General features: G+C 28.1%; 2 protein-coding genes across 2 annotated transcripts in view; both read right to left on the bottom strand.

The window, feature by feature from the left end:
• LOC111614465 (sushi, von Willebrand factor type A, EGF and pentraxin domain-containing protein 1-like) overlaps nucleotides 1-6,374 on the bottom strand; it is a 33,701-nt gene extending 27,327 nt beyond the window's left edge. Inside the window, exons 1-3 of the mRNA XM_023355845.1 lie at nucleotides 6,323-6,374; nucleotides 2,541-2,622; nucleotides 633-696 (exon numbers count right to left, since the gene is read on the bottom strand). Coding sequence (XP_023211613.1) covers nucleotides 633-696; nucleotides 2,541-2,622; nucleotides 6,323-6,374 — 198 coding nt within the window. The remainder of the gene's footprint in view (nucleotides 1-632; nucleotides 697-2,540; nucleotides 2,623-6,322) is intronic.
• An 852-nt stretch (nucleotides 6,375-7,226) lies between these two features.
• On the bottom strand, nucleotides 7,227-11,909 carry LOC111614466 (protein NDNF-like). The gene is made up of 3 exons (XM_023355846.1): nucleotides 11,728-11,909; nucleotides 10,525-10,649; nucleotides 7,227-8,977 (listed from the first exon to the last, which is right to left on the bottom strand). Exons 1-3 carry the CDS (start codon nucleotides 11,880-11,882, stop codon nucleotides 7,626-7,628), a joined length of 1,632 nt encoding a protein of 543 aa, XP_023211614.1. The 5' UTR covers nucleotides 11,883-11,909; the 3' UTR covers nucleotides 7,227-7,625.
• Between the last annotated feature and the right edge of the window lie 216 nt (nucleotides 11,910-12,125).

The following is a 12,125-nucleotide window of genomic DNA, read 5'->3' as shown; positions in this document are numbered from 1 at the left end:
GATTATTCCGTTTTATATGAATTCCATGTTGTACGAGTCACTTAGATTTTACAAATACGTGTGCCGGGCTGTGAAAGGCTCACGTATTTGTAAAATCTAAGTGACTCGTACAACATGGAATTCATATAAAACGGAAAAATCAATAGTGTTATAGGGGGGTCGACTGGTATTATTGTTTTTTAATCTTATTAGAAGCGCTATCGTCAACTAGTCACAGTATATTACGTATGATTTAACTATTTAATCGTTTCTAACTAATTCTTATAATTTTTTAAATAAAAAAAAAAATAAATAAGTTAAATTATAGTAATTATTATCAATTTATATCTCATCAGATATGGTTTAGTTATCTTAAAATTTATTAAATTAATCTATTTTTTTTATTTAAATTTAGTAAAAGAATATCTTCGACGATGTATTGTAGATTTATAAAAGAGTTTATAAAGAGATATAATTATAAAAATAGAATAGAAAGATGTTATCTGCAGGAAGTTCATGGTAGGTACAAGATAATAGATGTGCATTGTGTTGCGCTACATTAACTCCTTTCAAATATGAAGAATTTTATTTCTTTTTTTCTTAAATATGTATAAAATTATTAGCAAGAATATCGGAAGATTTATATTGTTTACTGACGTGGTGACAATACATAGGGCACGAAGTAAACATGGATAGGAAAATCCACAAAATGGCAGACTAAAAAAACAGAGGAAGAAAACAAAGGAATACATTTATTTCCAAAATTCAGTTGTAGGGTTGCTGTCTTATCCATTAGGCCCAGTACCTAGGACTTAAGTAAGGAGAGTGGGGCAAAGGTTATACTTTAAATTCAATACAAATGAAAAGTTTCTTTCTTAATAAGGATACCCAATAGATGTTATTTTATTGAGGAAAATAATATTTTAATTTTTGAACTGTACGTAAATTAAGGCGTCACCCCTCCCCTATTGTTTCGCACTTCATTATATGGAGCAAGAACTTAAGACAGTAGAAGTATTTTAAAAAGATGAACTGGGTGAAAATATACCACGACACACCCTTCACGATTATGATATTCTCATTCTCTCGTGTATTAGTTGATTAATATTTTATTTTCAATCCTATGAATCGGTTCATTGAATATTTTTTTTTTTAACAATTGAAATGAACCTTATTAAGCATTTCTTAAAATATCCTTAATTCCTTTCAAACATTATAAATATAACTTGATAGATATTAATAATGTGCTGAAAATAGAGCTAAACAAAATACCCACATGTTAATCTATTAAAAGAAAGTTCACAACGAGAAAATAGAGTAAAATCGTCACTCCAATACACTTTTTTTTTTTTTTCTTCTTCTTCTTCTTTTTTTAAACGTTTCGAGCGCAACCAAATGTGAAATAATTCATTAACAAAAATAACTCATCAGTAAAAATACACACTATTAAATACACAAATAGAGTAAATTGCTATATTGTTCGATAGGCAACACTGCCGATAAATTCCTGATAGAAGAAAATTCTGTCGGTTCACAGGAGGATAGACAGTAAAAAAAAAAAAACAATATATTTGAATAATGTAAACATATAATTCAACATTTTTGCTTAAGGTTATTAACATTCAAGGTAATTAATACTCAAAAAGTAGTCGGAATTAGCTCGGAGCTATGTATGATACTCTTCCTAATTCCGGTGAGAGGAATTATTATAACTTTTCTACAGTACAATCGATCCCCCCTATAACACTGTTGATTTTTCCGTTTTATATGAATTCCATGTTGTACGAGTCACTCAGATTTTACAAATACGTGAGCCCTTTCACAGCCCGGCACACGTATTTGTAAAATCTGAGTGACTCGTACAACGTGGAATTCATATAAAACGGAAAAATCAACAGTGTTATAGGGGGGTCGACTTGTATCTTCACTATCTAGGTTGGATTCATTTTTGGATAATTTAACAATTGCTTTTGAACTATATTGTGAGTTAAAGTCACGAATAATTTTCTAGTTAAACCAGTAAACGCCTATCTTCAACCTCACCTGTTTTTTTCCATATGAATACAGTAAACACGTTGAATAAAACTAGCATGTATTGAAGGTTATACAAAATATTTTACTTAAAAGTAATTAGTGTTGTAGCTACTTTTTTTTAATGGAAAGAAAATTAACTTATTAATAATAATAATAATCAGGATATTGAAAAAAAAAAAAAAATAAAGCAAAATAATTTCAAAAAATATAAACCTTCAGGCAACCTATTATTAAATTAGTTATATATGTATCTAAATTAGTAATAACTATGTAGTTCAATTAAAAAAAAAAACTTTTTTCTTCTATTACTGTAATCAATTTGTGATTTTTCAAAAGATTTTTACAATAATTAGCTTTGAAAACCACGTAAATCACTTAAGAGTACCAATTGCAATTATATTAAGCAATGAGCCACAATAATGGAGATGAGGATCATTAGGTCATAAGTGGAATGCTCGTGACCTAATGTACATTGTTTTTCCTATTCAAAATTTTCAACACACACAGCGAATTATAAAAAGTTTTACCTGCGGCAGATTTCAGCGGCTCTCTTCCACGAATGACGAAGATTAAAATATCTATAACACCGAATTCCATTCCTGGACCAATCTGTAATTAAAATAAATTTTTAAGTAAACTAAAGGAAGTTATATAAATTACTATTATAATACTACAAATAGTAGTCCCTGACCTATTAATATTAAATATTTTATTATAGACTTATACTAATAAAAAAAATTATAGTTATTTATATATATATATATAGTACCGTATATCCTTATTATAGGAAACTTTTTTTTATTTCTCTCTTTAAACAAAATAGAGTAAACGATTATTGCTTTCTTATATCTGATCGAGTGTTACAAAGGAGTTTTGTCGTTCATACTCTAATTCCTCTTAAAGCCGTAAAGAACAAAAATATTTCGTATTGTCATTGTTATTCGAGAAAATAAAATTGTTTAAGAAAAAAAAAAAATAAATGGAAAGATAATTGGATTTAGAAACAATAGATTCATGAACAAGTATTATCTAGAATTGAAAACTAAACCTAAGGTTTGAAAAGTGTTGTAATTGTTCTCGTAATTGTATGGTTTAAATACCTTATAATTTTCTCATAATTATTTTGGTTTAGATCCAGTGAAAGAAATGTTTTTAAGTTTCTTTCTTAATAAAATTAATATAAAAAAAATGCTTAACAATAAAAATAAACTTAATTTTTCAGGCTAATATGTACCCTGTACAGGACATTGCTATAACAATACATTTACACTTCTATAACACTGTATAATACAGTGTTATAGAAGTGTTATAGAAGAAACAATACATTTACACTTCTATAACACCTTCTATAACACTGTAGATAATTCCGTGTTATATGAATTCCGTGTTGTATGAGTCACTTAGATTTTTTTTACAAATACATGAACCGTTTACAGCCCGGCACACGTATTTGTAAAAAATCTAAGTGACTCGTACAACACGGAATTCATATAAAACGGAATTATCTACAGTGTTATAGGGGGGATCTACTGTATTGTTAATTTACAAACTAAATTTTTTGCAAAGCAATAAATTTAACTATTTTGACTCTTAACGGGTTTATTTTTTATTTCAAATTATAAATTAATTTCCTGATAAGTCGATAAGAGGATAAGCGTGTGTATTTTTTTTTTTTACATTTAATTGAATAATTGTTCCGGTAATGAAGAAGTTGAAAGATTTTTCAATTAGAATAATTATAATATAGATAATAGGAAGTAAAAAAATACCGAATAAGTAGAACAAAAAGGAAGTTGAAATGTAAAACTTCCAGTAATTGTGGACGGAATAAAGGAAACAAAACAAAAACGAAAACACGAAAAAAACATTAATAAGAAAGTGTTAGAGGAATTAAAAAAACGAGAGAAACTGTACGGTAAAATATACAGAGAAAAAGTTGCTTACTTCTCAAGCATAACAAAAGCAATTAGGAAGAAGAAATAAATGTTTTTCCTCACATGTCTGATTGAATATTGGTCAAGTTTTTATAATGGGAAGAAGTGAAAATAAGTAACGAGGAAGAAACAGAATCAGAAAAGACATTTCGTCGCTTAATTTTTATATTTAAAATTGAAAGTTTTATAAATATTTTAAAAATATATCCCATTTATAAACTTAATAACCCAGCATTTTATTATTTTCCAATGTTTAAATGACTTTTCTGAGAGATTCTACTGGTTAAGAAATACTACTGGATTAAATTATATCAATTAAATCCTACAATAATAATAATAATTTGCAGTTTAATTAATAATATTCTATAATATATAACGAAAATTGTTATATTAATTAAACTTTACGAGATTTACAATAGAATAATTAATGTCGTGACAGAAAGTATGATATTAACTTAAACTGTTAATTTAATATAGAAAGATTAAAACGAGTTTGAACTATTTAAAACACTGTAATCATTTTTTTTTTCAACGTGATCCATGTAAATTAATTATTTCGGTACGTAACGTTAGGTTCAATTCGTTAAAATGAAACAGTAGTAGACCCTTATATAGTTTTCAATGCTATTAACACACCTAGGTCATTCACCCGTGACAAAATAACGTTACTTGGTGACTTTTCCTGGTTCGTGAGACGAGTTCGACCCTGTCTCGACAGGTCATATTAAGAATTTCTCATACAATTAACATCTATAAACATTTTTACTTTAATTAACTCTTTATATTTAAAAATAAACGATTTAAAATAAGTTAAGAAGCAAATTTAAAAAACTTAAGAATAACAAATTATATTGTTTTTATATTAAAAAAAAAGACTAAATTTAATATAATCAAACTTAATCAGGATATTGAAAAAAAAAAATAAAGCAAAATAATTTCAAAAAANTTATAAAATATAAATTATGATTATGATACGTTTATTGTTAACGTTTATCTTTTAATATAATTTATTACATAACAACAAAATGTTTATTTATAATAAAATCCTTGATAATAAATCCTCGAAAGGTTACTCGTATGTTGTATATAATAACACTAAAAATGATACTTTTCTATTTATTTGAGAATATATATAACAATGTTAACAATCAAAAAATGAAATAAATAATATCCCGAATGTATTATTAAATCAATTTTATTATAGATATAATTTTATTTTAAAATATTCGTGTTAACAAAGTAAAATAAATATTGAATATTTACGAGTTTCGTTCTTTCTATTCCGAATTTCATCGGTAAAGTAATGGAGTGATATCTTAAACAAACAGGTCAACAGGTCAGGAATGAATCCCCATGTGAAAAATTCTGCTCTTGCTCGGATATAAACAATTGTGTTATTCTTATCCGTTGCACCACTTGCACCGTGTCATCCATCTTTACACAGGATATGACTTCACGCCATCCGAATTTAGTTTACTCTTTAATATATATTTAAAAAAGTTAAATATTTTTAGAATATTTAACCTGAGAATATCTTCTATACAGGATATTAAAAACTTCCCTGTTTTTTTTTTTTATTTAATTAAAGCGTTAATCGATATCCAAATTCCTTCATTTAACTGTAAACAGTTCTGGTACATCAAAGAAAAATGATCGCAGCTGCATATTAGCGTATCGAGGACCGAAAAAAAAAATTTTTCTCACACAAATTTTATCAAAGCATTCGTAATCAAGAAACATTGTTTATCTTTTATAAACTAAACAATTTTTAGTTTTGCTGGAAAGTAATACTTTCGAGTGGATGGTATCAAGTAACAAAAGAATCTTTTCTGTTTTATAGAGGTAAATGAACCTCAAAGAGATGGGAAGCTAATAAACTATAACAGTCTCTCTCTTCAAATTTTCCCAATTTTAACTTTCTATTCTCTGACCTTGTGTGGTACGGTTAGGGACAGTTGTAGCATCTCAGTTTTAACAGATGTCACCAAAATCTGTGGGAGGTAAGTCAGCTGATAAAATTGATTGTTTTCTACCCACGTGCGACACATGTGAAGAGTCAAAAAAAAAAAAAAAAATGTCTCTCGACTCGTGTTATAATAATTGTTTAATTAACAAAACTACGCTCTTTAAAATGCATTAAAATGTTGACATTTGACCTCTTAAAATTCCACACATATTTTTCAAACCGATTGGAAACCTTCTTCGGCTCCAATTACTGTTCCTTTAGAGTCAAACCGACTTTTCCAAGAAACGGTCTAGTAGCAATTAATGCTTAGACAGCACACATGTTTATTTTTGCATGTTTCAAAATACAGACACCGCAATGGTTTTAATTACCATCTTACAAGATATACATCCTACTAACTAAACCCTACTCAGCAAATAATAAGAATTATATATGATGATGACGATAGGATTCACCGCCATAATCTCCTAACCTGAAAGTTCTTAATGGAGAAAGGCATTTTTTTTTTTTTTTTTTTTTTTGAGTTGATGCGAAAGATTCAAAGACCTAATGCGTGTTATGGGTGGCATATATGTGATTTCTCGAAATATTTCCAACCGAATGACCTTTCTAAGGATGTCGTTAAGGGTCGTTTCTTCTTGAAACTATTCAAAAAGCAACAAATGATCAATAGTGCATGTACACTTTCACCATTGGGTGCTGTCCTTGACTTTGAATGACTTACTAATCAATCCGTGACCATTATACACCAATTATTTTATTAAAGAAAAGTTTCTTTATATGAGAAAGGTTTTCGTGAGTAATTCGGAAACAATCTAGTTGTCCTCATAACTAGATCCCTGACCTATTTCGTTTGTAAATCAGTTCACCCACATTGTCCTTATTGGATGACCGGTGGGTAGATACATACAGGCAGATCTTTGCGGGTCAATATAACCTTGGCAAAACGAGCTTCACTTATACTTAAAAGATACGTAAAGAAATCTATTTCATGTTGAGTACTGTATTAATACAAGTAATGACAATTTGACCTCGTATGAAACACGTGCTTATATAAGTTTACATTTTTTTTATATTATTTATTTTTAAAATTAATTTTAGTGTTTATAAATTTTAAATAATTTTTTAAAATATAATTCCTTTAGTAAATTAAGTTTTAATTTTTTTTTTTAAATAATAAACGAGTAAGATTATATGTGGCGCCCTCTGATTGTATAAATAAACATTAATGTATTATTATTATATTTTCACATTTAAAAGATATAATTAAAATTAATGATATTTTATTAAAACAAAAACTAAAAATACTGTACAAGAAGTCGGTTTGAGCACAAATGGCTAATACAATATTATCTAAAGAAAGAATACAAGCGTGGGATTCTGTACATAAATCGTAACAACTAACATACATATCAGGGATTAGGAATAAAAGAGTTAAAATTCATTTTTCATTTATAAATACAAATAAAATTGTTTTTTTTTATTGGTGACAGCCGATTATTTGCGGATCAAATTCCGCATTACGGTAATTACGAGTTTATATTCTATTGTACTTTAAAACCGCATTTAATGGCACAAAGTATCATTGACTAGATGTCGAACGTTTACGGATAGAAAAACAGTTTACCATTATAAATGATATACGGTAATCCCTGAGATTTTAGAAACAAAAGAAAAAAAAAATGTATCTGTAAAAGATTTTCAATGGTCAATCACCTATAATTATTAGTGCAGTTTTTTCTAGTTGTAGCCCACACTTGTTCGTACGTAAGAGTTTTTCCTCGAAATTTAGTCACCTGTACTTCGAATACGTAGGTAGTTGCAGGTTCTAAACCTTTAATTTCTTGTAGGATAACATTATTGAAACGATATCTACTAAACCGGTGATATCTTCTACACAAAACTTTCTGTTTTCCTTTACTTACGATACCATCTATTGGTTTGTTGCACATATCTTCGGGTTTTGCAAAATATTTAAAATGTTTACTCTTATCGGACTGTACGTAGATACAATATCGAACTTTCTCGTCATTAGTTGTCTTCCAAGCTAACGTTACAGATTCGCACGTAGTTAATGTATCGAAAAGTTGTACTCGTTTATCGTTGGGCATCGTCGGAAATGGATACTTATGATACTTTCTGCTGAGCCACAAACGTACCCTTCTCGGTTGTTTAATTTTCGAAGAAAGTGTCAGATGTAAAGTGCTATTCGGAAGATCGTGTACTACTATCGTGTGCATATCCATAACATTTACAGAAAATATTTTTTGAGTATCGGTCGATAGTGTAACGTTAATGGGACCCGGTCCGAAACATGATTGCACGAAACACCATATCGCTTGTAACGTATTGATTGTTGCATACTCGAAAGTTGCACTGTAACCATTAGATTCGTTTAAATATACCATGATTAACATATTCTCTCTCAATTTACCGGAATGAAGACTTTTTGTAGCGGCACTGATGCCGATGTAAGAAGAACTAAAATTAGTCAAAGGATCCACAGCAAAGACATCGAAGTAGTAAGTACGGCCTTCTTCTAGATTTTGTACCATATGCCATGTTTTTCTTCCTAAGCAAGTATATGTAATGTCATTTTTTAAATCGACATTCTTTTTAATCTCTTTAGTTCGGGTCATCAATCGTTTTTTGGCATTTTTCTCCCACCAAAAACCAAAACCCGTGGATGGTGGCAAAGGAGCTGGATAATCGCCCGTCAAATCAGAATTTAATGAACAAAGTGTTGGGTAATTCATCCTTGGATTTACAGAAATACAATATTCGATTTTTTTGCCTTCAGTTTCGGAAGGACTCGGAAGCCATGATAAAAGAATGCGATTTCTTCTGACTTTTAAAACATCCAAATTTGGATTATTAGGTAATTTTGGATATAAACTTGTCATGTTACTTGTTGATAAATATATTAAAACGCTGGTATCTCGTATTTTCGCAGTTATTTCTAGCATATAGAGTCCCGAAGGTGCTTGAAGAGTCGTGTAAGTTTGTCTTTGCTGGCCATAGTAAATAGATGGATGATTAATGGGTACGTGGTTATTTAATACATCTGAAAAAAAATTTTAAAAAATTTTTAAATTATGTGTACAGTATTAATATTAAAATATTTCTAGGAATCTATTTTAAAATTATACTTTTTAACACGAGATGGCGCCACCTTAAAAATCGTTTAAAAATTTATAATCTTGTGTATATGTACATATTATTTTTAAATGTTTATTAATTAATTGCATTCATACATAATTTTAAACTTTTATTTATTAAACATATTTAAAAATTACAAATTACTGTATTTAACTTTTTCAATTCGTTCACTAGATGGTGCATTTATGACCATAAACATTGAAAAAGTAAAATAAAATAAAATATTAATAAATAAATAAATAAATAGAATTTTATTTTTTATTGAAGTTAAAACTTTTATAAAATATTTCTTTTTTAAAAAATGTTTATAACAAAGTTATTTTATGTGACACGTCAAGCGATATCTGGGCATCAATGCCGAACTTCTCACGTTACATACCAGAAAAGCAATAGAGCAAAATATTAAACTTATAGAAAATATAAGCGTCCTAACAAGGCTTTCACCTTTTTTTTTTTTTTTAATTTCAAACGATTCTATTTCCTCGGCCTTTAAAAGAAACGAGATAATGAGGGGGAAAAAACAACTCGCTGTCTATGTAAATAAAACGTGGCTTGTGAAAGCAAATGTTTAAAACTCGCTTAATATTGAAAGGGGAAAAAAATATAAAATGTCATGCATGCCCAATTCCGTAACAATCATCTAATCTAAAATACTAGCAGCTGTCAAAACATTTCAGAATGTCCACTGAAAGGCGGAGTTACAGTTTGTAATCGGAGATGCCATGCTTCAACGTTAACAATACCTGATTCTTCCAGATAGAATTCTTTTCGAAAATATATAATTACTCTATATATAATTTAAGTTGTATTGTATTGTATGTATAATATATATAAAGCAATTAAATTGCTAATCATCTGTTAAATGGCAATTTATATATATATAGCAATTAACAGTGTCGGCAGCAAATTTCTTTATATGGCATCTACCCAATATTATATTTAAACATCAATAGCATCAGAAGTAATAAATAGAAAACAATGAAATTTATCATCGATAGTTTTTCTAACAATAAGTAATTTATGAAAATCAATAATAAGTAAACCCTACTCGAAGTTTATAAGTGAGAGACGAGGATTTTAATTCATCAGAATCAATAGTAATCAGTAATAAGAATTTTATTTATGAGAATCAATAATAAAGTAACAAATAATATATATATAAAAATAGTAACTAATAAATGATTTATGAGGGTTAGAAATGCCGCTACAAAAAGAAACTAATAATAATAATAAATAAAAGTAAAAAGTTTACGAGCGTTTAGCCATATATATTAGGGGTAGTAATTCATTTATAAACTTTGTCCCTAGATTATAATGAATATTCTACACTCAATTAATTATAAATTACTAAAAAAAAATATGTAATTCATTCGTCAGAGTAAAGTTTAAGAAGAAATTTAATATATTTTATTATATTATTTTTTTTTCAAATTAAAAAAGAAATTCTCCAACCTGTTTCTGATCTAGCTACTTCTCCAGGAAAACTTCTTAGAAATAGCCTCCATTCGATTGGAGATGAACAAGGAGTGACTGTCAAAAACATGGGTCTCTGCTCTTTTTCTATTAATACGAAGATCCTGAAATTAGTAAATGATATAATTTCAAGGATAAAACTTTATCTTAATCCGTTTTATTTAAATAATAATAATAATAATAATAAAATAGCTCACAAACTTTTTATAAGCTAAGAGAGTGACCTAAATATATTAAACTTAAAATATGAACTACGATCTAGATAAAGTTTAGTTGTATAATCGTTCTATTTTAAATGGGTTACTATTTAAATTTTGTCTAAAGTTAAGCGAGTAAAAGACACGTTAAAGACGTAGGCCTGTTAATAATTAACACGTTAAATTTCCAAAATTACTAACACCTAAACGGTGCAAAGTTTGTCATTTATGTCAGGGTTACGATTCTAAATATTCCTCTCTATCTATTAACTGTTTCCAGAAGAATGATCATAAGATGGATGGAATGTCCCAGTTAAGAAGCCATGCTGTCTGCTTCGTTATTTGTATTTCGGTTCACTTTTGGTACGTTGACAAGACATTTTGTTGGCCCAGACAAAACAAATGGTTAGACTGATAACTGTTTCAATTAGAAGTTTCTCAACAAAGTTTAACAACTGCACACTTTACCAATTAATAAAATGGAGTTGACAGCATTTACAGTATTTAGGGTCGAGTGTCATAAGTGTCAAAATTTATCAGAAGTTGACCTATAATAAGTTTTCGAAAGTAAAACGTTTAGATTTAGCGATACGCTTGATATATTTCTTTCTATTTTTTTTTTTTTTCCCAGGTTTTGGGTATTTTAAATCTATTCATTTTACAGTGTTTACTGCATCTACGTGCTCTCAAAAATATATTAAAAATAGAATTTCTCGATCTCAATAATTATTCTTCGATGTGTATTTGGTTAGATCCCTAGGCTATTGAAAAATAAAAGTATTTCTAGATAAACAGGGTGGTAGAATTTCCGAACAAGGTGATTAAGATCCCTGTTTAGTTAACTTAGAACATCTGGATTGGCTTTTACTGTCTTAATGACAGACTCTTCTAAAAATAAAATAAGTAAAACAAGGAATTAGTTTTTGTCTGAATCAACACCGAAACAAATATATTTAAAAAGTAAATGATGTTTTAATTAACAAACCTCTTTATTTCTTCACGAAATATGTATACTTTTACTTCCATATTCTCTGGTAGTACTCCATTGTCGAAGAATATTTCAGGCCGATACTTGAAAGGATCTGATGATAAAGATCCTTTCGATGATAACAGCACAATGAGAATAACTAACGATATCATTTTCTTCTACCTTAAATAATGCAATAAATATATTTTATTACTTTAATTTCTTTTTAAAAATAATATTATTGTTTTTTATATAATCTATACAATTTTATATGTATGTTTTTTTGTAATTTTATTATGATAAAATAATAAAAAATAATAATAATTTTATGCAGAAACAATTCATATAAGAATTAATGCAAATTAAAAGCTTAACATATGAATATATTTTGCATGAACAGAGTGGTAGTACTAATG

This window comes from Centruroides sculpturatus, unplaced genomic scaffold (genome assembly GCF_000671375.1).
Source record: "Centruroides sculpturatus isolate CEXI.00-Female unplaced genomic scaffold, Cexi_2.0 scaffold2180, whole genome shotgun sequence".
In the NCBI taxonomy this organism is placed as follows: domain Eukaryota; kingdom Metazoa; phylum Arthropoda; class Arachnida; order Scorpiones; family Buthidae; genus Centruroides; species Centruroides sculpturatus.
Note: the sequence above shows the minus strand (reverse complement) of the source record. Positions and strands in the feature narration are given on the sequence as shown.